The 26,920-nt window shown below is 39.8% G+C and overlaps 1 protein-coding gene across 7 annotated transcripts in view; it reads left to right on the top strand.

Moving 5' to 3' along the window:
* ZNF148 (zinc finger protein 148) overlaps window positions 1-26,647 on the top strand; it is a 154,929-nt gene extending 128,282 nt beyond the window's left edge. For 6 of the 7 annotated variants that reach the window (XM_058662015.1, XM_058662016.1, XM_058662010.1 and 3 more), the window contains 2 exons: window positions 19,688-19,806; window positions 20,081-26,647. In XM_058662015.1, coding sequence (XP_058517998.1) covers window positions 19,688-19,806; window positions 20,081-21,679 — 1,718 coding nt within the window. In that variant the 3' untranslated portion in view covers window positions 21,680-26,647. The remainder of the gene's footprint in view (window positions 1-19,687; window positions 19,807-20,080) is intronic. The other variant, XM_058662017.1, reaches the window with a different exon arrangement.
* The last annotated feature ends 273 nt before the right edge of the window (window positions 26,648-26,920 follow it).

Genomic DNA, 26,920 nt, shown 5'->3' with positions numbered 1-26,920 from the left:
TGCAGTGCATTTCAGTGTGTTAAATGTCGTTGGCCCAGTAGTGTCAACGGTGAACCTCATTTGCTTTTGAGTGTAACTATCATCAGTTCCGGGTATTTTTTTTTCAGCTGTAGAAGCTAAATGCCCTCACTTGTAAAATCTTGTATAGCCATTTGATAACTTAGAGGTATAACATTTTCTTGGGAGGTCTGAAGTATTAATTTTTGAGCCAAGATTATTTTTCTTTCTGAATTAATAGAACCATTCTGATGCTCTTACTGAACACTGCAGAGTGGCTTTGGAAATTTGCTTTTGTTGAAGCCTTGAAAAGTGTTTCTTGATCCAACCTAATACAAAGGTACTTCAGAAACTCAAGGGAAAGTAGAATTAAAAGAAGTTTATTTTGGTATAAATAATTTTTAAATGCATGAAGATTTTTTCATATACACATTTGCCATGATCTGTTTGAAGACCTTGTATTTGTGAATTTCAAAAATTTTGCATAAAAATGAACTCATCTTTTAGTTCCATTTTTCAGAAAAATTTTTAAGCACTGTTATCAGAACTACTTCTGTGGTAATTAATTACTTTGACAGCAGCTAATGTTGAATCACAAGATGTTGGTTTATACTTTTCATATTACTGAAAGTTATAAATAATAAAATTCGTATTTCCTGACAAATTGACCATGGATGTGTATTTTGATTTCAAGCTACAATTGCTTCCCTCTTTTCCTCACTCCATTTTTTTCTTTCTCTTTCATTTGTTTCAAACTGAGCTGATCTGAAGCCAGGAGCCAGGAGCTTCTTCTGGGTCTCCCATATGGGTGCAGGGGCCAAAGGCTTTGGACCGTCCTCAATTGCTTTCCCAGGCCACAAGCAGCCAAGATACAAACCAGCACCTATATGGGATCCTGGTGCATGCAAGGCGAGGTCTTTAGCCACTAGGGTGCCCTGACAAGCTCAATAAAATTATATTTTCACGGCCTGATGTCAGTACTTGTTAGTGATGATGGTCTCTAAGGTTATACACATAAAAACTCATTGCAGTTCAGCATTAACAGATAAACATTCACAACTCACTTAAAAAACACTGATTTGTTGGAATGTGGGGGTTATGGAGAGAAATCTGCCATTCACTGCTTCATTCCCTTGATAGTTGCAATAGTGCTTCCTAAAGCCAGGAGCCATGTGCTGCTTCTGGGTCTCCCCCATAGCAAGGCCCTAAGTACCTGGGACATCCTCAGTTGCTTTTGCCAGGCCATTTAGCAGAGAACTGCATCCAGCTAGGACTCAAACTGGCCACACCTATGAGATGCTATTTTCACAGGTGGCAGCTTAATGCACAATACCACAACACTAGCCCCTGCAATCCTCTGAACCTCCATTCAGTGAAATACCACTTTCCACCTTATGATGGAGTTCAGATGTTCTAATTAATAGGCTTCCATAGTGAAAATTAGTAGTTTGAAATTTATTAATAAAGACTCACAAATATTTTTTCTCTTTTTGCATGAGTCTACATACAATACCCTTGATTTTTAACCCCATGTTCATTTGGCTGGAGGTATTTACTCTGTCTCTTTTGCGGATATGTTTGCCTTCCTCCTGTTAAACATTATTCTTAGGATGCCCTGCCTTCTACATCCTTAGGCCTGAGCCTTTTATTCATCTTGACATTCATTCTACCTCACTCTGTGTTCATACCTTAGGCCAGTGGTTATCTAACTTTATTACTGATTCCAGTTTCTGGTTTTCCAAGATCAGACGAGATCAGGCGCGTTCAGGGTGGTATGGCCGTAGACCAGTTTCTGGTTTTAAAACATTACCTACTGTCATTTCTATTCATACCAGATAGTTCATAGCTTTCAAAAATCCTCTGTCCAGGCCTACAGTGGCACAGCAGGCTTGTCCTCAACCCTGTTGTGCCAGCATCCTCTATCAGTTGTTCCATTTCTGATCCAGCTCCCTGCTTATGGACTGGGAAAGCAAAGGAGAATGACTCGAATTGCTGGGACCCTGCACTCACACAGGAGACCTGGAAGAGACTCCTAGCTGCTGCCTTCCGATCCTCTTAGCTCTGGCTGTTGCAGCCATTTGAGGAGTGAACCAGAGGATGGAAAATCCTTCTCTGCCTCTCCTTTCTGTAAATTTGCATGACTCACCGATGATGTTACAATTATCCGATGGCACTTGATGATAGAAAAAAAATTCCCCACTTTCCTTGAAGTGGGCTTTTAGTCTCCACTGAAAATGATTTTCTTAGTCCCAGATCTCTTGACTGGCTATGCAGCTGGGCCAGCGAGCCCGTTTCTACAGTCTGTTCTAGTAGTTAAACTTTCATTTTTGGAATGGAACCATGTCAGTTACGCTATGGGTTGTCTGTACCTGTGTTCTCTCTACCAATCAGAGTTGAGAAGCTGTGACAGACTCTTAATTGCCCCACCCCACCAAATCTGCAGTCCTCTTTGATGGAAATACTGACTATGGCCATTTTCAGAAAAGAGCCTCTCAACCTTCCTGCCGTTTATTGTTATTTCATACTTTCTCATTTCCATAAATGCCCAGCACTTCCTCTTTCCCCTTCGCCTTCAGCTGATTGCCTGCCTGCTGTGTCATGGTGTCATCAGTTGACAAATCAGTAATTTCTGTATACTGTGTCTAGTCAGCTGTAAATCTGTAAGGTCTGCCCTTTGGGAGGAATGTGGAAAGTAGTGGTTTACTTTGCAGAACAGCTGAAGAATGTGTTCCTGGGGTCTTTTAAAGATGTCTAGATCGAGGATTCAGATTTTGTTTTTCATCTTAAAGAAAATATGTTTTGACTCCAGACTTGTCTTTGCATAATGTACCTATCTATAGTTATGTAAGCTTGACACATGTGCGCGTTTTTGTAACCGCTAGTCTAGTCAAGCTGCAGAATGGTTCTGTTATTCCCCCAAGTTCCCCTACTTCAGCTGCCCTCTAACCCCGCATTCTCTGGGCAGCTTTGATATTTTTTTCTGTATCTGTAATTTTGCTCTTTGTGTTTTATTTGGTAAGAGATCAGTGTATGGAGATAAACTGCAGGCATTCATCTGTTCTGTGGTTGAGGTATATTTGGATTGTTTCCGGTCTTTGGTATTAATGAGTAAAGCTTCCAAAAACATTAGCTATAAAAATTCCCTGCAACTTTTTTTGTGAACATATTTTTTGTGATTTCCTTTGGGAAAATACCCTGAAGTAAAATTGCTGTGTCATATGGTAAATGTATGTTTAAAATGTTATAAGAAAGTACCGAATTGTTTTCTACATGACTGTCCAGTTAGCATTCCCGTAGGAACCTGTGAGACTGCCAGTCAGTCTTCATCCTTGATGGTGCTTTTTGTTTGTCCTACCCATAGCCAAAAATTATTGATCAGCATGTGGCTTAATCTGCATTTCCCACAAGACCTAACTTTTGTGTGCTCATTTACATTTTAAAGAAGAGGTCATGTCAGTGTGATTTGTTTGTTCATTGAAAATTGGATTATTTTCTTATTGTTGAGCTTTTAGAGTTTTAAATTTTTATTAATATTTTTTCAATTTTTAAAATGTATTTGAAAGGAAGGGTTAGATCTTCCATCTAATGGCCACAGCAGCTTGGGCTGGGCCAGGTGAAAGCCAGGAGCTTCATTTGGGTCTCCCCTGTGGGTGCAGGGCCATCTTCTGAGGTTTGCCCAGGCACATAAGCAGGGAGCTGGATAATGAGCTGCACCACCAGCCCCAGTCCCAGGATTTATGTAGTCAGATATTTAATTCGAAGTTCTTCTTCCATAGATTTTTTTAAATTGATTTTTTTAATGTTTTGATGAGTTTCTCATTATTGCCCAAAATTTTCATATTTTAATGTTGGTACAAAATAAGAAAATGATGATTTTACATGATTTTCTGAAATTTTATAGAAATGCAAAAGCAAAAATCTATACAATCTTTTAGATTTCCTTTTTCTTCCTGTTAAGTTTGGTGCTTAAGTATTACTATGTTTTAATTTTTACTATGAGTTTTAAATTTTTTCTTAGTATTTAATTTCATATTAAACATTTAATATTTGTCTTATTACATCTGTTTTCTAAAGAAGTAGGTAAACTATTTCATTTAAGTCAGTGTTCCGTACCAAACTGAAATGCTGATAGAGTTTAAATTGGCTAATATGGAAAGCAAATTACCTTTAGAACATGTTTTCACGGGCCCAGCACAGTAGCCTAGCGGCTTAAGTCCTTACCTTGCACATGCTGGGATCCCATATGGGTGCTGGTTCTAATCCCAGCAGCCCTGCTTCCCATCCAGTTCCCTGCCTGTGGCCTGGGAAAGCAGTCGAGGATGGCCTGGGGCTTTGGAACCCTGCACCCATATGGGAGACCCAGAAGAAGCTCCTGGCTCCTGACTTTGAATCAGCTCAGCTCCAGCCACTGTAGCCACTTAGGGACTAAGTCAGCGGACAGAAGATCTTCCTCTATGTCTCTTGTGTATCTGAGTGTCCAATAAAAATAAAATAGCTTGTTTTCAGCATATGATCAATTTGTATTCTAATTATGTAGAAGCTTCAAGCTGTGCTTATAACAAATTGTAGTGGACACATTGTGTGTGATATTAACAGTGTAATCCTAATAAATCAAGACCTTCCTTCACATTGAATCATATAGAATTCATCAAGACCTGATACTATCAGAGAAAATGGTTTATATAAAATTTGAGGAATGCTGTTGGAATAGTTTTTGCAGTTGTTAATACTGTTAGGCTAGAAAGCGTTGAGGCACTTTGTTCACTGACTGGAGCACCTCAAAGGTAGGGAAAGTGAGGGAGACAGAATGGGGAGAGTGAAGCAGTAGTCACAAGATGGGGAGCCAGATGGAGAATTAAGGAGTATACTGTGGCTGCAAAATGCAGGTTTTGTGAAGCTGTGGATATGCACTGCACACCCAGAAGAATGGTTCTCATTTTTTAAAAGTTGTGGGGTTTTTTGTTGTTGTTCATGTGTGTGTGTGTGTGTGTGTGTGTGTTTAAGGGTAGAAGAAAAATAGGAAGAGGAAATAACTTTTCTTCTCACTTTGAAGAGACAATTTTGAATTTGAAATAAAATAAGTCGGGGTCAGGCTGGCTTTATCTCTTCTCTGAGCCCTGGAACAGAAAGGGCCAGTTCTGTTTAAATGGTAACGTCATTCAGCATTTCTGTGATTTCTCATGTGTAGTATTTCTGAACCAAAAGTTACAGTGAGTGACAAATTACAGGTCAGAATGTCCAAAAACAGAGAAAAATTGTAACAAAAATGAGCTTATGGGTATCCAAATTTTAGGAGCAGATTAAATCAACACAGAGCCCTGTGGCAGGCTTCCGAGGTGTTTCGGGGTCTGTGAGATGGAACATAAAATGATAGAACAGCAACATTTGGCATTAGGGCAACCCTTAGCACTATCAGCATACATGTCTATTATCAGGCGTGGTGGTATACATCATTGCACACTCTCTATTACCACACAAAAGCAAGATTGTCACCACTTTATTTTAGAAATTGATAAGGTCAATGAATACATTTATATAAAAGGTGATAAAGTTTATAAAAGATAAAATAATCATCCAGAGGACCTACAATGTAAATTAATGATTTTTCACAAAGAAATCTCCAAGTTCATGTGGCTCCCCTTGGACATTTTGTTTTGTTTTATTTCACAAGATTTATTCTGTTTTCATATGACAGAAAAAAGAAAGAGAGAGAAGGTTTACTTCAAAAGGACCACAACAGCCGAAGCTGGGCTGGTCCAAAGCTGTGAGCTAGGCATTTTTTCCCGGTCTCCCATGTGGGTCTCAGGGCCCAGTGACTTGGGCAATTCCCAGCTGCTTTCCCAGGCACATTAACGGAGACCTGGATGGAAAGTAGAGCAGCTGCTGGGACTAGAACTAGCACCCATATAGGATGCTGTCACCGCAGGTGGAGGCTTAAGAGGCTATGCTACAGCGCCAGCCCCATAAATTCCTCCAAATATATGAGGAGGAAATACTGTTGGTATTAAAGTGTCCCAAAAAATAGGAAAAGAGGAAACACTTCTTAATTTGTTCTAGGAAACTACCACACCTAGATACCAAATCCAAAGAACATGAAAAAAATAAAGAGAATTGTAGACTTGTTTTGTCTCATTAACAGGTACAAGAGTTCCATGCAAAATTTTAATGATCAAATCTAGCAATATGTGGAAAGGATAATATATTATAGTGACCGTGTTAGCTTTCATAACCTAACTTTGGCAGACAGGCAAAATTGGTTAAATATTCCCAAAGCAGATCTAATCTGAGAAAAGTTTCGTCTCACTAGGTGGAAGCATTGAATGAAATCTGACATGATTTACAGGCAGGGGGCACCTTTTTTCTGCAGAGTCATTTGAATGTTTATAACATCATTTGTGGGCTGCAGCAAAATTAGCAGCCAATAGATGAGCTGTAGATTTACTGAATTTTGAGTCCTGCCTGCATTTGTCTTGATGGAGCCTGAGATGGCCCTTGGGTTGGATGTTCCCCACCCTTGATTTAATAAGTAATTTCCTAAATACTAAATTTCCTTTAAGACCTTAGTATACAGTGGGGCTGTCTGTAGTTTTACTTTCCATGGTATCAATTACCTGTGGTCAACTGCCATCCAAAAGTATTAATTAGAAAATTCCTAAAATATTCTGAGTTTTAAAGTGGACACAGCTCTGAGCAGGGGTGATAGAATCTCACGCCTTTGCTCTGTGTCAGACCTGGGCCTCAAGTCTTTTCATTATCTGGCATTTCTACACTGTATACACTACCTGCCTGTCAGTCACTCTATAGCCTCTGAGTTAACAGGGGACTGTCACGTTGTCACAGGGTTAGGGTTCAAGTGCCTTTATCTTGCTTCATAATGATCCCATAGGGTGGAAGTGCTGCCTGCAGTTTGGGCATATGCCAAGGAGAAGCCGGGAAGGCTAACAGGTGTGTTGTTCAAGTGAAAGGCTGAAGCTCAGGATGCTTCAGAATGTTTGTGGCAAAATGTGCATTGTAAAAAAAAAGCTACGCATGGATATTGGACATTTTTTTCACTAAATAAATTTGTCTATTTTTCTGCTACATTTTTTACATGATTTCATATGGTGGGATCATTTTAAAGACGACAGTCATGTTACTTTTATATTATATTGCTATATTCTGTGTCATTGTTGATCTCTTTCTTTGCCCAATTTGTAATTTAAACTTTTTTTTTAAAGAAAATGCATTTTCTTTGAGAGACAGAGAGAAACAGGCACTGGGCAGGTGTTGTGTTGCAACATGGTAAGCTGCTGCTTGGGACATGTGCATCCCAGATGTGAGGGCATGGAGTTCCACCTCTGATTCCCATCCAGATTCCTGCTGATGCAGACCTTGAAAGTTGATGGATGATGTCCAGCATCCTTAAGTCAGCCCCTCACTACGCATATGGGGGACCTGAGTGGATTTCCTGGCTTTAGCTGACACCTAACTGCTGCGGGCAATTGAAGAGTAAACCAGCAGATGGAAGATCAGTCTCTATATCACACTTTCCTTTCAAAAAAAGTTAGTTGTAAAAGTGGAGAGCAGGGCTTGGTGTGGTAGCCCACGTGTGAACCCAGCACATGCAAGGTGAAGACATTAGCCACTAGGCTACCATCCCAGGCCCAATCAGTGGTATTTCTAAAAATTAATGAGTTAAGAAGAAAAAGCGCATACTCACAAGTTATTTCTGAAATGTCCTCAGTAGCCTGGGTCAGACCCAGGAGCAGTCAAGTCTTTCCATGTGGGCAAAGGAAACCCAAGCTTCTGAGCTACCTCCTGTCATCTTCTGGGGCTTTGCCTGGGCTAGACTCAGGAGCCAGAGATGAGTATTGAATCTAGGTACTCTGATAAGGCATGGACATCGTACCAGCATTTTAGCTTCCAGGCCCAGTGACTGCCCCAAAGAGTAAATTTTACCATAGTTATGTACATATAGGGGAAAATTTGTATGATATGATAGTGTCTGTGATTCTACACATCCAGTGTAAGTGTTGAAATGTATACCCCATGACGAAGGGTGTAACTTTTATATTATCAGATACCTATAGCAACTTGAAATATTTAATCATCCAATATTGTTTCACATGTCTCCCTAGGATTAGGGGTGAGACAATGATTTCTAGTTTTTCCACTTGTGCTGGTGGTCCAAGCCAGTATAGGAATGTCAGACCCAAGATAAAAGAAAAAAAGGGAGAGAAGAAAGTAACTGAGCTGGGCCCAGCGTGGCAGCTTAGTGACTTAAGTCCTTGCCTTGCACACTCCAGGATCTTACAGGGATGCCGGTTCTAGTCCTGGTGGCCCCACTTCCCATCCAGCTCCCTGTTTGTGGACAGGGAAAGCAGTCGAGGATGGCCCAAATCCTTGGGACCCTGCACCCACGTGGGAGACCTGGAAGAAGTTCCTGGCTCCTGGCTTCGGATTGGGTCAGCTCTGGTCATTGCCGCCACTTGGGGAGTGAACCATGAGGTGGAAGATCTTCCTCTCCTTGTCCTTCAGATCAGTGCAATACCAGCCATTGCAGTCACTTGAGGAGTGAATCACTGGATGGAAGATGCTCCTCTCTGTCTCTCCTCCTCTCTGTATATCTGATTTATTAAATGATGATTTATTAAATCAGATATACAGAGAGGAGGAGAGACAAGGAGAGGAAGATCTTCCACCTGATGGTTCACTCCCCAAGTGGCGGCAATGAACAGAGCTGACCCAATCCGAAGCCAGGAGCCAGGAACTTCTTCCAGGTCTCCCACGTGGGTGCAGGGTCCCAAAGCTTTGGGCCGTTCTCAACTGCTTTCCCAGGCCACAAGCAGGGAATTGGATGGGAAGTGGAGTTGCCGGGATTAGAACCTGCACCCATATGGGATCCTAGCACACTCAAGGCAAGGACTTTAGGCACTAGGCAGGCTACTGTGCCGCGCCCAATCTGCTGGTTCTTAAATTCCTATTATATGTGAGTTTTCTAACATTTATTTCTGAGGGAGTTTTAATGTTTCCTTCTTTCAGGTGAGAGTCAAATCTTGGGAGATTAAATGTTTATTTCTCACGGTTAAGAAATACTGAGACCAGCATTAAAATCTGAGAACTTGCACCCTTCACTGCTGTTTTATATTCCTTCTCATATTAGTGCATGATCTTCTTTGGTTAGTGTATTATTTATTATACACTAGGGTTTTTTCTGACTTACTAAATAGATGTTATACTTTTCTTGTTAAGTATGGCAGTACTACACCTTATGAACTTTACCCTAAATTGCATAACTTTGACCTAGATTTGTATAAATATCATGAAAATAATTTTCCAGTTATGTTCCAGTTTAACAACAGTAGATACCATTGCTCGATTATTGAATATTTCACATTTAGTATTGTAATGAAGAGTTGATTTAGGAAAAGCTCTGAGGGAATTTTTCGGGGAAGAAGAAGATCTAGAGGTGAGAAAAAGCATGACAGTTAACAAATTGAGAGAAAGTTACTTTGCGTGTAGCCTAGAAAACAAAGAGATTAGTGTGAAGAAAAATTGGACACAGAAATTGTAGACTGGATAATGGAGGACCCAGTTTCAGTTTTATGTTCAATAAGCTCTGAACATGATCACATGTGCTTATGTTATCAGAACCCGGTTGTTGTGGGAATTCCGAGAAAAGAGCAGATGTCAGAGGAATTCATTCAGTAGTCTAAGCCAGGGACTGTTAGTGACTTGAACTGGAGAGAAATGAGTAGTCTGACAAGTATTTAGCAGTCAGTAGGACCTGTTAATGGGTAAAAACAGAGAGAGACCTCTGACAGGCACAATACCTTTCATTGCCCGTGCTGTGAGTTGAACATCATGCATTAGCATGGTGAATGATGTGTGCTTGAGGTGCTTAGAAGTCATGAAGTGCCTGTGTTAGAAAAGTGATGTGGTTGAAAGTAGATGAGCTTCCTTTCTCGCCAAATATAAGATATTAAGATGAAAAAAATAGAAAACTGAAGAAGTCTTAAAGAGCTAAAATGTTTCTCATTTGGTGTCTGGAAGGTGAACTGGAAGGAAGGCTGAGAAAGAGCAGAACCTGAAGGCGTCTGGACATCGCCAAAGCCAAGGGAAAGTGGAGTACATGACAGGGAAGGGACCCTTTGTGCTGGGCACCACTGAGGGCTTCAGAGTAACCTGCTGTTAGCACCACCTCACCCTCTGGAAGCCTGATTGGAATAGCAGCAAGAGGAGCTTGTTGAAACTGCCCCAAATCAGGTTAAAATGTGAAGCCATTGTGAACTACAGTCGGGCCTTATAAATTCTGTTACACACAGTGTATGCTACTAACAGCCCGCATTAGAGTAAGCATTCTTACCCATAAACTGCTGGGTGTGTGCACTGTTGGAAGTTGTCGGGGAAAAACTTCACTGTGAACACAAACTCCAGAGCCCATGATGATTGGAAAATAACTGTGGGTCGTCTTGGGATTGTTGTTCCCTCATCATATCACTGTGTCCTGAATATAAGATATGCATACAAACTTTTAAAGTATGCTTTCCCAGTCAGTCTCAAATTGACTCAAATACTAGATAGATCCTTTTCCAGTTCAGTGCAAGTTTTAAAGAGGACAAATGAAGGGATTTCTTCAAGGGAAATTTTCATTCAAATGTTCGCATTTTCCTTATGGAAAATAGGTACCACACATTTCATTTTCATTTCTATTCAAAAGTAGGAAGCATACCGAAGTAACAAAATCAGGAATAAGAAAGAAAGTTTATTATTAGTACTAGTTTTTTTTTTTTAAAGATTTATTCATTTTATTATAGCCAGATATACACAGAGGAGGAGAGACAGAGAGGAAGATCTTCCGTCCGATGATTCACTCCCCAAGTGAGCCGCAACGGGCCGATGCGCGCCGATCTGAAGCCGGGAACCAGGAACCTCTTCTGGGTCTCCCACGTGGGTGCAGTGTCCCAATGCATTGGGCCGTCCTCAACTGCTCTCCCAGGCCACAAGCAGGGAGCTGGATGGGAAGTGGAGCTGCCGGGATTAGAACCGGCGCCCATATGGGATCCCGGGGCTTTCAAGGCGAGGACTTTAGCCGCTAGGCCACGCCACTGGGCCCAGTACTAGTTTTTAATATGCTGTTCAAGAATAGTAGCCAGAGGGTCCGACACGTTGGCCTAGCAGCTAAAGTCCTCGCCTTGAACGCACCGGGATCCCATATGGGCGCCGGTTCCAAACCTGGGGCAGCTCCACTTCCCATCCAGCTCCCTGCTTGTGGCCTGGGAAAGCAGTCGAGGACGGCCCAAAGCCTTGGGACCCTGCACCTGTGTGGGAGACCTGGAATAAGTTCCTGGCTCCTGGCTTCAGGTCGGCACAGCACTGGCTGTTGTGGCCACTTGGGGAGTGAATCATTGGACAGATGATCTTCTCTGCCTCTCCTCCTCTCTGTATATCTAACTTTGCAATTAAAAAAAAAAATAGTAGCCAGAGAAAGTACAAGTTGAACAAAAGCCTGAGCGATTGAAAAAAAATACACACAAACCTGTACACAAGATAATTCATTAAAATACCAGAAACTCATTCTCTTTGTTAACACGGAAACACTGGAAGTTATACAGGGGCCCTGGAGTCCTCACTTTGCATGTGCCAGGGTCCCATTGGGTAACAGTTCGTATACCAGCTGCTCCGCTTCCCATCTGGCTCCCTGCCTGTGGCCTGGGAAAGCAGTTGAGGATGGCCCAAGGCCTTGGTACCCTGCACTCGCATGGGAGACCCAGAGGGGGGCTCCTGGCTCCTGGCTTCTAATCAGCTCTGGTCTGGCTGTTGCGACCGCTTGGGGAATAAACCAGCAAATGAAAGATCTTTCTCTTGGTGTCTCTTTCTCTCTGTGTATCTGCCTTTCCAATAAAATATATATATATATATATATTTTTTTTTTTTTTTAAAGAAGAAGCTGTATAGGAGAAAGCATTTTTTTTTTTACAACACCCGCAACAAAAGCACGAAATAGCTAGTAATAAATGTGATGAGATATGGGAGTCCTCTATGAGGAAAATCAATAAAAGCATTGTTGAGGACGCAAGACTTTGTGAAATGGAAACACATAACCTTTTGTTTTAGCAAGTCAACATTACAAAGGATTTCAGTTTTCCATAAACATTTCAGACAGTTCTACTTCCTCCCCTCCTCAAATACTAGATAACCTAATTTTGAAGTTTATGAGGGAACAAGACAGACCACACCACAGGAAATGAGCATGTGAAGGAATAGCCCTGCCGGGGGCTTCCTGGTGTATGATCATGATGTAGCAATGTGGTCAGGAAAAGCAAGGTTTTTCGGTAAATGGTGCTAGGAAAACCAAATAGTTACCAAGAAAGAGGTTCATGCCTACTTAGACCTCATGTTCTGCATCAGATGAACTCTGCATTGATCAAAAATCTAATTTTAAAAAACAGAACTATAAAAGTGTGAAAATATGAACATGCTGGAACAGGAAGATCTAAATAATGTTCACAAAAAGAAGACTGGTAAATTCAACTACATACACATTAAAATCCGCTGTAGCAAACTACTCCACCCTGACCTTGCCCACCATTTGATACAGGGAACAAGGCCAGGAAAAAGTCTTGGGAAAAGTCTTGGAAAAAGACCAAAGAGCAGCCTCTATAATAAAGCTCTTTGAAGTTCATCAAAAAGAAGGCCAGACTTAGAGCGTAGAGGGTGAGAGGTGTGAGCAGATAGTTCACAGAAGATGAAATGCACAGCTGTTCCCCTCCTGTGGCCCAGATGTCTTCCCACCTGTTGGCTTTGTCAGTCATCAGACTTGAATTGAGGAACAGCCACTCAGCCGTGGCTTACAGTAGCAGGTACATTTGGATTGGGTCTGCTGTGGAGGTGAATTTAGTTCAAAATCATAAATACGTTTCTTGTTTGTGTGGGAGTGCATTCTACAAGTATACCTACAAACGTGAATTAGGGTATTTACAAGGCTTTTTATTTGATTTGTAATAGCAACTGTTTGAAAATAATAGAGTTTTAATTAAAAAAATAGGGTGTAGTAGCTTATCTCCTGTCAGTAAAAAAGCAAATGCTAGCTATCAGAAAGAATGAGTTAGCCCTCTTTCTACTAATTAGATTTCTATGATACAGTGAAGAAAGGATTCCTTATCTGAAAGATAGAAGTAGGTGAGAACAGTGAATGAAATGTTCTCTTTGTAAGAGAAAACAGAAGAGATAGTGTTTATATTTTGCTTATACTTATGTTAAGAAGTTCTGGGGACAAATGAATACCTATGGGGGAACAAAGCCAGGAAGGAGGCCACTTTCCTAGGCCACTTGTTTTTATTGTTTTCGATTTTTTGAAAATATCTTACTAATTACATTACCTATAAAGATTTGTAAACAGCAAAACTGACATCTTAAACATTTCTAGATTGACTGGTAGAAAGAGAAATTAAAGAATCAAAAGCTAAAGAAAAAAAGTTTAAAAGAGGGAGAGCGAAAGATTCAAAAGAAGGCAGAGGAAGAAAGAAAGTACATCCTGAAAGGAACAGAAAACCCAACTGAACCGAAAGAAATGAGGATTGCAGCAGTTCCTGCTCAGACGAATAGGCACCCGGGAAGGGTAGCTTCCATTTGTGTTCCTCTTTGGCTGACTCAGTCACCACAACTCTTCCGTGAAGAAGAGGGCCCTTGAAATGCTTGGGACCCGGCCTGCTTTTGATACCAGATTTCTCAGATTTTGGAGTGTCTGGGTTTACACAATAAGATAAAGTGAGATTGGAGATGTGCCTCCCAGTCTGAACATAAAATTCATTTATATTTCAGATATACCCTTTTAGCCTGAGATTATTTTGTACTATATGAAAGTAATTTTGTGCAAGAAACAAAGTCAACATAGTTGTGAGTATTTCCACCCGTCAAGTCAGTCCTCACGGACTTCTGAACTTTGGAGCGTTTTGAACGTGCAGATGAGGAATGCTCTGACTGTGTGTAATTACGGGAGGGCTGTTGAAGGCTTGTTTTTAAGCAACAAATGAATGATTGTGAAAAGTGCTCTTAAGTCATGGGTGTTTCAAGTGCTTGTTATTTCTAAATAAGCCAGCGTTTTCTTGAGTTAATTTATCTTGAGTTTAATTCTGAGTGCCTTAAGAAATCATTTCTCATTCCCTTGGTGTCTGTGGTACTATCTTGTGGCAGTTAATTATTTTTTTTAACACTGACAACTTCATTGAGATACAATTTGTATCAAGAAACCTACCTATTTGAAGTGTACAATTTAATAGTTTTGAGTTTGTTCACAGAGTCACACACAGCTATCACCAGCATCTAATTTTCAGGTATTTTCATGCTCCAAAAAGAAGACCCACACCCATAGTAGTTACTTCCCATTCCCCACTCGCTCCTGTCCCTGGGAGACCAGTGAAGTGCTCTGTGTTGTCTCCTCTGGACATGCTGGAGCATGTACCAGATTCCTTTTTACAGCCGAGCAACAGTCCATGAATGGATACACCAAGTTTTGATTTGGTTCATCAAGTGATGGAGATTTGGGCTCTTTCTAAGTTCTGGATGAATAGCGCTGTTTAGAACAGCAGTGCGCAAACTTGCCTGTGGGCTTGGTGCAGCTCTGCAGTGCGTGCCTAGGTGTGTTGTGCCCTCCAGCAGTTTGCCTGCATCCACACCAACGCTTCCTACTGTCTGCCAGTTTTATTCCAACCATTCTTGAGAGTGTAGCTGGTTTGGGTTTGAATCTCCTTACTGATGCGATGCTGAGCATCCTCTCACCTGTTTGGTCTTTGATACATCTTTTTGGGACAAATGTTTATTTGCCCACTTGTTAACTGGAATATTTGAGGTGTAAGAGTTCTTATCAGAGACATGATTTGCAAGTATTTTAGTCAGCTCTATATACTGTTTTTTAACTCTAGGAGTCATACCATGAAGCCTGTCCTCTTCACGAGTTACATAAGCACCTTTACAGTGTTGTGTAATCGGAGAGAAACTCTGTGATTGTTTAACAGTAACCACCATGCCTACCAGCTCTCTAACTGGTTGTCACTGTTCTACTTTCTGTGTCCCTGAATTTGCCTAGTCTAAATATCTTATACAGGTAGAATAGTTTTACCTTTGTCTTTTTGTAGTTGAGTTCTTTCACTTAGCACAAAGTCTTAATTTGTGTTACAGCATGTATCAGTATTTCATTTTTATGGCTGAATCATACATCCATTGTTTTAATATGTCACATTTTTATATCCATGCATCTGTTGGTGGACAGTTGAATTGCTTCCACCTTTTTCTTATAGTGAACTGTGGTGATAACCAGTATCTCAGTCTGGTTACGGTTCCTTTCTGGTCATGTATCCAGGAGTCACATTGGCTTATGGTAAGGCTGATTAACTTGCTGAAGAATTCTCAGAGTTTCCCATAGCAACGTACATATTTTCTAATTGTTTGTGTGTGGGGGGTTTACATGTTATCTTTTGAAGCACAGATGTTGTAAATTTTTGTGATAGCTTTATTTTTTGTTTGATTACTTGTGTCCAGGAAGCTATTGTACAACTAAGATCTACATTCTAACATTTTTATAGCTTCATTCTCACCTTTGGGCCTGTGGTTCATCTTGAGTTAATTTTTGTTTATGGTGTGAGAGAGGAGCCCAACTCCATTCTTTTGTGTGTATCGAATTGCCCCAGCACATTTATTGAACACACCATCCTTTCCCCAGTTAGTGTCATGGGACCTTTTTAGAAAACCAGTTGACCATAAATGCGAACCTGCCTTTCTGGGCTGTAAGTTCCCTTCCTTGATATATGTCCATGAGTCATTATTATAACGTCTTGATCATTATGATTTTGTTGTAAGGATTGAAATTTGGATGTACGAATCCTTCTGTTTGACTCTTTTTAAAATTACTTGTCTTCCGGATATGAATTTTACAATCAGGTTGTCAGGTTCTGTTTTTTGTTTGTGGTTTGGGAAATATTGCCATCCTCTTAATGTTAAGCCTTTGGATTGATGTCATGCAGAATTAGTTGAATTCTAATCAACACACCAGGTTTTTCCTTTTATCTTCCCTCACTTTGAGAAGATGTGAAGCTGTTCTTGCTGCTCTGCGGAATTACCTCTTCTCCCTTCCCTTCTCATCCTGCCTCCTCTGGGGTTATCTTTTAGATGATCCCCCCTAATGATTTCTGTTTCGGTTTCTGTTCAGTCTTCATATTCATCCATTCTTCCCTGACACCCTGCCTTTGAACAATTTGTGCCTTAGCTCTCACCTGCCTTTACTTATGTTACCCTCTCCTGTTTCTCACTTCCCCAGACTTCTTTAATAAATTAGTTCTCTACCAGCTTCTGTTGCTTCATTCACTGTTTGTTTGTTTGTTTGTTTGTTTGTTTGTTTGAAGATTCACTTATATTACTTAAAAGAGTTGAGAGCAGGGGGAATGAGGGTCTTCATCTGCTGGTTCATTCCCTCAATGGCTGCAGAGGCCAGAGTTGGGCTTGTCGTTAAGCCAGGAGCTTCCTCTGGATCCTATGTGGGTTCAGGGGCCCAAGGCCTTGGTCCATCTTCTGCTGTCTTCCAGGCTATCAGCAGGGAACTGGATCTGAAGTGGAGCAGCTGGGACTTGAACCAGTGCCCATTTGGTTGCTAGTGCTGCAGAAGGCAGCTTTACCCACCACAATATGATCCCCCATTACTACTCATAAGCCCCTTGGTCAAGTGTCTTAACTTTTCCAGGCTTTATTGTTTATTTTCTGTAAAAATGTCTGGCTTGATCTAGATAACTTAGCTTTAACCACACATACTGTCTCAGCTTAAATTCTATCATTTCCAAGCTTTCTGAATCATGCTGGCTCATAGCATCATTTTTACGTTAATAATTGCTACACTAATCATTATTTATGCCACTCATTTGACACTTAAAATTGCAAACAGTACTTTGAGCTATTTTGAATATAATTTATGTCTAGATTGTGAGTTTAAAAAAATACAGTGAAGCATAGACATGAACAAAATAATTACTAAGTTGAAAGTAATGAATGCTGTAGTAGCAGAGTCACAGGTAGCATTCTTTGGAAATGTAAAGAAGCCAAAGATAGCTTTCCAAAAAGAGGTCCCAGTACCCCAGGAGACAGATTGGGTCTTGAAGGGGTATGGGAATGGGATTTGAACTCTTTTTTTTTTTTTTTTTTAAGATTTTATTATTATTGGAAAGCCGGATATACAGAGAGGAGGAGAGACAGAGAGGAAGATCTTCCATCCGATGTTTCACTCCCCAAGTGAGCCGCAACGGGCCAGTGCACGCCAATCTTATGCCGGGAACCAGGAACCTCTTCCGGGTCTCCCATGTGGGTGCAGGGTCCCAAGGCTTTGGGCTGTCCTCGACTGCCTTCCCAGGCCACAAGCAGGGAGCTGGATGGGAAGTGGAGCTGCCAGGATTAGAACCGGCGTCCATATGGGATCCCGGGGCGTTCAAGGAGAGGACTTTAGCCGCTAGGCCACGCCGCTGGGTCCCGGGGTTTGAACTCTTAAAGGTGGACATTTCTGCCTAAACTCACAGTCTGATTCAAGGCAGAAGCAGAAAGGTTGGTAGGGTGGATGTTTTGATGTGGTTGAAGAAGGTATAGAAAGAAAATTACGTGTGTATATTTTATTTTCCCAATTAAGTAGTAAACTCTCTGAAGACAAATGGGATGTCATTACTTCTAACCTCCAACAGCAATGGTAGTTTCCTGAACAGTCATCATTCAGAAGAACTTTTCTTTGCAAACCATTGTCTGTATACTTGAGAAGCAGAGAGACAGACAGGAAGGACCGCTTCTGTCCACTGGATCCTGCCTAAAGCCTTTAACAACAGGGACTGGGCCTGACCCAAGCCAGGTACTCAGCCCAGCTCTCCCATGGTGTAGGTGGCAGGTGCCCAATTGCTCGGGTCATCACTTCGGCCTCCTAGGGTTTACATCAGCAAAAATGTGAAAATCAGGACCTAGAGCTAGGACTCAACCCCAGGCAGGCGCTCTGGAGAAGTACTCTGCGTGTATCTTAGCCCACAAGCTAACCACCTGCCTGGGAGGTGACTTTCTTTACCTTCTTCTGTCAGATTCTAGTCTGTCAGTAAAAACTATATTAGAACTCCATAGTAATGATTCATTGTGGCTAAGAAGTTCTTAGAGGATTAAAAAAAAATGGTGTGTTTGGCATGGAGGACCTATAATTGTGTGTCCAATTAATGTTACTTGGTTAAATTCTTCTCCTGGATAACATAATTGAGAAAAAGCATCTATATAAACAAAAATTTACTTGTGAAATTGAATTTGATATTTAAACTCTTTATGTCTTAATAAATTAGATTTTTAATATAGTCCTGTGATTTGGATTTCATTTAACCACAAATGTTTAGAAAGAAATTAAATATTTAAAAGTTCAGAATTCTGTTGCAGAATTGTGTCAGGCTGTGCATGAAAGTTACTTTCTAAAATAGCATTTCATGCAGCTGAAGAACTATTATAAGCATTTGCTGCTGTTCTGAAAAAAAGTTCTTAGTACAGTTGGCCTCCAAGAGAGTGTGAATATAGATAGCAGAAAGGCGGGAAAATGGAGCACACTTGCTGTTAGTCTTTTTAAAATATTTATGTATTTTTATTTGGAATTCAGTGCAGCAGAAATGGAGAGATATTCTTCAGTTCTGTCCTGCAAATACCTGAAACAGCCAGTGCTGGATCAGCTTGAAGCCAGGAGCTAAGAACTCCATCTAGGTCTTCCGTATTAGCAGGAGCCCAGTACTTGAGCCGTCATCTGCTGCCTCCCAGGTGCTTGAAGCTGGGTGTGAAGCCAGTGCTCTGCCCATCCCTTTGTTTCGTTCTAATGTTGTTCTAGTACTTCTCATTTTAAAAGAAAAATATTATTTGTATTTATTGGAAAGGCAGATTTACAGAGAGATTAAGAGAGAAGGAAAGATGTTCCATCTGCTGACTCACTCCCCAGATGGCCACAATGGCCAGAGCTAAGCTAATCTGAAGCTAAGAGCCAGGAGCTTTTTCTGGTTCTCCAATGTGGAGGCAGGGTCCCAAAGCTTTGTGCCATTCTCTGCTGCTTTCCCAGGCCACAGGCAGAGTACTGGATGGAAAGTGGTCAGCCAGGACCCCCATATAGGATGCCAGCGCTCACAGGTGAAAGATTAGCTAATTGAACCATTGTGCTAGCCCCTAATCCTTTTCATTTCAATGAAGTAAAAAAAATTTTTCTTCATAAGACTTACTTATGATTATTAGAAAGATATACAGAGAAGAGGAGAGACAGAGAGGAAGATCTTCTGTCCGCTGATTCATTCCCAAGATGGCCACAATGGCTGAAGCTGAGCCAATCTGAAGCCAGGAGCTTCTTCTGGGTCTCCTACATGGGTGCAGGTCCCGGGGCTTTGGGCTGTCCTCCACTGCTTTCCCAGGCCACAAACAGAGAGCTGGATGGGAAGCAGCACTGCCGGGTTACAAACTGGCACTCATATGAGATCCTGGCTTGTGGAAGGCAAAGACTTTAACCACTTTGCAACCACATTGGGCCCACAAGATGCTCTTAAAATATTAGAGATTTTGTGTCATTTAACAAGAACCAACTATCATTAGCTTTCAAAAACCACTGGTTTTAAAAATTCCTGTGGCAAATCGGTTCATTAATTTACACTACTTATTTCAAATTTTGTGTATCATGTACTAGGTGAAAAACCATTTCGCTGTGATGAGTGTGGTATGAGATTCATACAAAAATATCATATGGAAAGGCATAAGAGAACTCACAGTGGAGAGAAGCCTTATCAATGTGAATACTGTTTACAGGTAAGAGAATGGCCTGAATAGCTTCCTGTCCTAATCAAATTATAAAAGAAGTCTAGTGATTTAATTAGAAAGTGTGATGCTAAAACCTTTATATCAGTCACTGATAGGACTTAATAGAAAATTGGCTCAGTGGTTTTACTTGGGGTGATTTATTATACTTATATAAGCTTTATATTAATGCTCTTCTTTCTTTTTTTTTTTCTTCTTTTTTCCTGGTTGACTAAAAAATATAAACAAACAAAAAAATCTACTTGCAACCTCTGAATCTCGGCAGTATTTTTCCAGAACAGATCGTGTTTTGAAACATAAACGAATGTGCCATGAAAATCATGACAAAAAACTAAACAGATGTGCCATCAAAGGTGGCCTTCTGACATCTGAGGAGGATTCGGGCTTCTCCACATCACCGAAAGACAACTCACTGCCGAAGAAGAAAAGGCAGAAAACCGAGAAGAAATCATCCGGAATGGACAAGGAGAGTGCTTTGGACAAATCTGACCTGAAGAAAGACAAAAATGACTATTTGCCTCTCTACTCTTCAAGTACTAAGGTGAAAGATGAGTACATGGTAGCAGAATATGCTGTTGAGATGCCACATTCTTCAGTTGGGGGATCTCATTTGGAAGATGCGTCAGGAGAAATACACCCACCAAAGTTGGTTCTCAAGAAGATTAACAGCAAGAGAACTCTGAAACAGCCACTAGAGCAAAATCAGACCATTTCCCCTTTATCCACATATGAGGACAGCAAAGTTTCAAAGTACGCTTTTGAACTTGTGGATAAGCAAGCTTTACTGGACTCAGAAGGCAATGCCGACATGGATCAGGTTGATAATTTGCAAGAGGGCCCCAGCAAGCCTGTGCATAGCAGCACTAACTATGACGACGCCATGCAGTTTCTGAAGAAGAAGCGGTATCTTCAAGCGGCAAGCAACAACAGCAGGGAGTATGCGCTGAATGTGGGTACCATCGCTTCCCAGCCTTCTGTAACACAAGCAGCTGTGGCAAGTGTCATTGATGAAAGTGCCACAGCGTCCATATTGGATTCACAGGCCCTGAACGTGGAGATTAAGAGTAATCATGACAAAAATGTTATTCCAGATGAGGTACTACAGACTCTGTTGGATCATTATTCCCATAAAGCTAATGGACAGCATGAGATATCATTTAGCGTTGCAGACACTGAAGTGACTTCTAGCATATCCATAAATTCTTCGGAAGTACCCGAGGTCACCCCGTCCGAGAGCGTGGGATCCAGCTCCCAAGCATCCTCATCAGATAAAGCCAACATGTTGCAGGAGTACTCCAAGTTTCTGCAGCAGGCTTTGGACAGAACTAGCCAAAATGATGCCTATTTGAATAGCCCGAGCCTTAACTTTGTGACTGATAACCAGACCCTTCCCAATCAGCCAGCATTCTCTTCCATAGACAAACAAGTCTATGCAGCCATGCCCATCAACAGCTTTCGATCAGGAATGAATTCTCCACTAAGAACAACTCCAGATAAGTCCCACTTTGGACTAATAGTTAGTGATTCACAACACTCATTTCCCTTTTCAGGTGATGAGACAAACCATGCCTCTGCCACGTCAACACAGGACTTTCTGGATCAAGTGACTTCTCAGAAGAAAGCTGAGGCTCAGCCTGTCCACCAAGCTTACCAAATGAGCTCCTTTGAACAGCCCTTCCGTGCTCCATATCATGGATCAAGAGCTGGAATAGCTACTCAGTTTAGCACTGCCAACGGACAGGTGAACCTGCGGGGACCAGGGACAAGTGCTGAATTTTCAGAATTTCCCTTGGTGAATGTAAATGATAATAGAGCTGGGATGACATCTTCACCCGATGCCACAACTGGCCAGACTTTTGGCTAAAAAAAAAAAAAAAAAGTGTAAATAATACTGGCACTTTAGAACAGATTAATCAAGAGTGGGGTTACTCTGTGTAAAATGGAGTGCTGTACAGATTTAAGAGCAATGCGTTATAACAAGTTAAGCTGATATGAATAGCAAGATAATCCAGTTACTGCATTTTGTTTGGTTAGTCAGCATTCTTTGAACTGCCTTACATGTTGTCACCTTTATAGAAGCAATGCATTACTTGTTTTAGATCAGAAACTTGCTATTCCATCTACACCAAGTTAAAAAGGAAAAAAAAAGGACTCGCACAATTGTTTCCTAACTGATAACATTGTACATTCTTAGGAGATTAGTAATTGTGTGAAATTTACTCATACTGTTTCTAAGTTTTTCAGCCTAGTCATTGCACTTCAGCAGGGAATCTGAGTATACTTTATAGACAGAGTGAACTTCAAAGTTTTAATGTCAAGAGATTATGGCTTAAATAAATTAGTGTGTCCTATGGGAGAAGAAAAATAAAACCAAGATATCACCTTTTAAAAAGAATGATATGCCACAGACCCTTGGTTTTCATTTTGAATTATATTGACCTGTGTGGGTTTTTTTGAAGAAAAAAAAAGTAATAAAAATCTGATAGTCTAAGACTCTACTATTTAAAAGCCTAATTACTCTTAAAATATGCATACTTTCAAAACTTTTACCAAAATACACAACTGTTGAAGCGTTCACTTCTCTATGGAAGTGTGCATATTGGTGTCAGTTTCTTTGTACAGTTGTACCTAGATATTTTCTATGATTTTTCATGTGCAGGTATCAAGGTTTTGAAGTTTTAGCAAAGAATACTCTGTAGATTACATTCCCAAGAACATAATGCTTACATAAAATGTATATTCCACGTTTTAAAGCTTAATTGTATTTTACTTTACATATACACTTCATTTAACATAGAGCACTTAGAATCTATTTGGTATTTTTGATTTCTCAGACTAAAAAAAAATTAGATTTTAGGTTTGATATGATTGTGTCATAATCATCTCATAATTGACAATTTTACTTTTTGGCAATAAAAAGAAATTGGAATATCTTTGGAACTGTAAAACCTGGTTTAATCCTCCTCTTTCTAGAATCTTAATAGATTGGATAATTAAACAGTATCCAGAGAAACTAAAGAAATGGGCATTTTTATTGCTTATTTTATCTTAAGTTACTTTTTAATGAACACTGCTCATTACAATTTTACAAACCAAAAGTGTTTACTAATTCCAGTAACTGATATTTCTTTTTCAGCTAGATGAGTGATGGGAATTTTTTTTTGTTGAATTTCAAACCTAAATAAACTACAGACTTTACCTTATACCATGAATGTTTTTTTTTTTAATACTTTGTCTTAAAATAATACAGCATGGTACAATAAATAGCGCTTTTATACATATAAGTATATATAGACTTTCCTGAAGAATGATGGTTGCAGTTACACACGGGCCAGTTTTAATTTTTGGAGACTACCATTAGTTATATTCTGTTACCCTCTTTGATTTGTTGCAGCTTTTTGGTTTTTGTGTTTTAAATCGGCCTTTGTGACGATGCACATGGATACAGCACCAGTGATAATCTAAAATCAATACTTTTGGAAGATGAAACTTTATACTGTTGAGCTCCATTTTCACTTTTATTATTGGCCCTGTAGATGTGCATTCTTGGTTTCAGTGTAGAATATGTTATCCAGTTAAATTATTTTCTTTTATTTAATTGTTCTCCCAAGACTGTTCTCATAAAGAAAGGGAACAAATAAATACCCACCCTTAATACCCTTCATTTAATATTCATTTATTTTGAATATATTGGTGTGGTTTTTTTATTGTAAGGAATATAAATTATGTTTAATGTGGTTTCCTCTACACTTTGGTTATGAAGCTTTGCTTGAAATAGTAGTTTTCCCGTTTGACAGCTTTCTTTGCTGCCAAATTTTACAAGTATTTGAGACTTCTTTGAAGTAAATATATTTAAGTCCTGCCATTATTGACTCTGTAGATTGATGTGTGTTGTGCACGGAGACTTCATCCAGGTGAGATGTGAGCACAGAGCTCCACCCTGGAGTGGGAAGCCTTGGTGTCTCTCCCAGAGGAGGCACTTAGCTCCTGAGTTTGATCTCTTGTAAGCCTGATGAAAAAAAAAAGGTGTTTGAGAACTTGCCATCGTTTTTGGTATAGTGTAGATTTTTTTTTTGTTGAACATTACCAGCACAGTTTTAAGAATGTGATTCTTGCTGAGTTAGGGAGGGTAGGCTTGGGAAGGAAGGCCTTGGACAAATGGTAGTCATGTGAACAAAATTTCAGGGGTTGCATTCCTGTCAACACATTTCTTTCAATCTACTTAATGGCAGACTTTTCTACCAGGTTATAAGCATTCTTAAGATAACATGATACTTAGCCAGCATAACTTACTGACTAGCTGTTTAAGTATAGTCATCACTCTCTTACTGTGAAATGCTGAATGCCTACCAGACTCACCTTGTATTATCATCATATGATAAACATCTCAACACTTTGGGTTTCCCAGTTTGGCTCAGAAAGTGATTTGAGTTCCATCCGGGCATTACTAGAGAAAGCAAGCAGCCTGGGCTGCTGCTCTAGATAGAAACACAGAGGATGTGAGGTCTCCTCGTGTAACTCAGGCTTCCCATTTCTCGCACTGAGCAGGTCGTCCTGTGAAAGCATGCTCTCACACACTCTTAAAACTTTGGATCGATGTAAGTAAGCGAGGTGCGCTTTTTGACTTAGAGTCTACTCACCTATTTGAAGATTGGAAGCATCATGGTAGATGAGGTAATATCTCCTACACATCCTCTAAAGGTGTTTTTGGGTTCGCTCTTTATTTTTCAGCTTAATTTTTTATTGCATATATGTTTAATTTGGTTTAGAATATTTGAGTGGCTCTTACAAGTTTTCTGGATCTACATGCAGACGTGCTACTTGCTAAAGTAGAAGTCTGTCTCTTCTCAGCTTTAGCTGAGGGTGCCCGCGGATGGGTCATCGTATCTCTGCTGAGGTAGAGCAGGCCATGTGCTTGTGATTAGCACAGGCTTTTGTTTCTAAGACGGGAAACACTCGCCAAGTGCCAGCCAGGTGAGATCTCTTGCCACTTCTCTCGTTTTATTAATTTGAGTTTCTAAAGGGCTGTAAAAAAATTAATAAATAAATAAAAAGCCGGGAAACTTTGAAAGTAGGCATTTACTGTAGTACTACATTTCTAAGAACATTTTAAACTAGAACTCATTTTTTCACGGTGTATTTACTTGAAGAAGCACTATTATAATCAGTGAGACATCTTTTGAGTCTGCAAGTTTAATTTAAACCTTTTCCGTTTCAAATTGCTTTATTTCAGGGAAATAATTTTCCAATTGTTTTTGCTATATTCTGCAAATAAAAACCGTACGTTTCCTTTTTTTGACTTAAAAACTTTAGTAGGAAACAAACTAAAGCAGACAAACATTTCTAGTTATGTTTGTTGCTTTCTTTAATCCAATGGATAAAAAAGTAAAACCCTGTAAACATTATTTTATTTTTTTATGCAATACCATGCTGTAAATACGGTTCATCGACTGAGGATGGACCTGTGATTGAACCTGTAATTCTGCACAGTTAGAGTTTATATATAAACGTGTCTTGACAATCAAGGACTTTTATGTGAGTCTTCCTTTATGATGTTTATTAATGTTATGCATTCCATTTGTTTTGAAGTGAGTACCAATGTGCTAATTTGTATTGTCTGAAAGTATGTAATGTTTTTACAGCTTGTTTTTAAGAATCTGTAAATATGTACAAATCACAGTACTGCTTTATGTTAGAAGGCATATGATGATGTACTGTATGTAAGCAATAATACATAGCAGTGCTAACTTTACAAGTAGCATCAGGAAAGTTCTAAAAACATTTCAGAGTTACTAATTCTCCTTTGATTTCGTAATGATGATCTTTAATTCGTTTTTATAAAAGCAAATTCCATTGTTCCTTCTGTTGGAACATAACACTGTTTACACAGCATAATCGAAGTTGCAGGGGAGACAGGCTCACTCTGACAGCATCTGTACTCACCTCCACTAAGCATTGACTGGCCTTAGCGCTCTGCTGCAAGAGGGAGGAAGACCGCAGCACTTACAGTGCCCATCACACTGAAGGAAGGGGCGTGGGGTTTTTGTTTCTTTCCTTCTTCTTGCTTCTGTACTTGCTACCTGACCTTGTGGTTTGCTTTGGATTTTCACACGTTTCTGTTTTAGATTCAAGCCTGTAAGTTGTGAGGTGACCTCCGTTCCTTTGTGAAATAGTTCTCTTCATATTTCATAGCCACATTTGAATAACTGAAGTTTCTACTTTGGTTCTTTTTTTTTTTAAGAGACTTATTTTTCAAACTTGATTTCTCAGCTGATCAGATGAATATATTCAACTTCAATACAAAGAAAGACAAACCTATTGTAGTTTGGAGTAAATAATATACTGTACAGAACAGCTAACTCTTTGAACACCCATCACCGCTTTAGAAAGAAAACCGCCAATTTATAAGTGTAAATGACCTACATTTTATAGGAGAAATGTTTTTAAATGCTAGTCATTTATATAATGTGCTTTGAAGGGTTTGCTAGTCCACTTCTGTCACTTTTTAGTACACTGGTATCTTTTATATGTAATGTATGCTTTTTATTATTGTAGCAAAGCATTTCAGTAGGAAGACTTTTGCAACAATATGGGGGAAATTTTTCATTGTTGGATTTGAATTATACTGGATTTTATCTGTGTAGTCTTGTCTTTATTTTAATGCTGTCTGGAAGGGAACTTGGTATCCAAATAAAGCAGGTAACCTCATTTTACTTCAAGGGCATACTGTGTAGTGCTGAATTTAATCTGGAAATCCAATGATTTTGAAAAAGGAAAAACAAGTTTATAAAAAGTTGTACAGAAGAAATTAAATGTGTGATGGACATCCTGATGGTGGAGCACGTTGAATTTTCTGAAATATATATATATATACATATATATACACACACACACACACACACATATACACATATATATAGTGTTATTTTCCTGAGACTCCCTATGTCTTCTTTGTATTTCAACTAATAAAAGGAGCACCCTGTCATTAAAACTGATAGGAGAATAGGCTGTTCTGATGATGATACAGTATTATTTTTCCTATCCCACTTTGGGCCCTTTCTCAATAACTGTAAATTTTTATTTTCTATTGATAATTAAACATGTA

The sequence above is a fragment of the Ochotona princeps genome, chromosome 3 (assembly GCF_030435755.1).
Source record: "Ochotona princeps isolate mOchPri1 chromosome 3, mOchPri1.hap1, whole genome shotgun sequence".
Taxonomy (NCBI): domain Eukaryota; kingdom Metazoa; phylum Chordata; class Mammalia; order Lagomorpha; family Ochotonidae; genus Ochotona; species Ochotona princeps.
The sequence above is the reverse complement of the archived record's forward strand: the minus strand, read 5'-3'. Positions and strand labels throughout refer to the sequence as shown.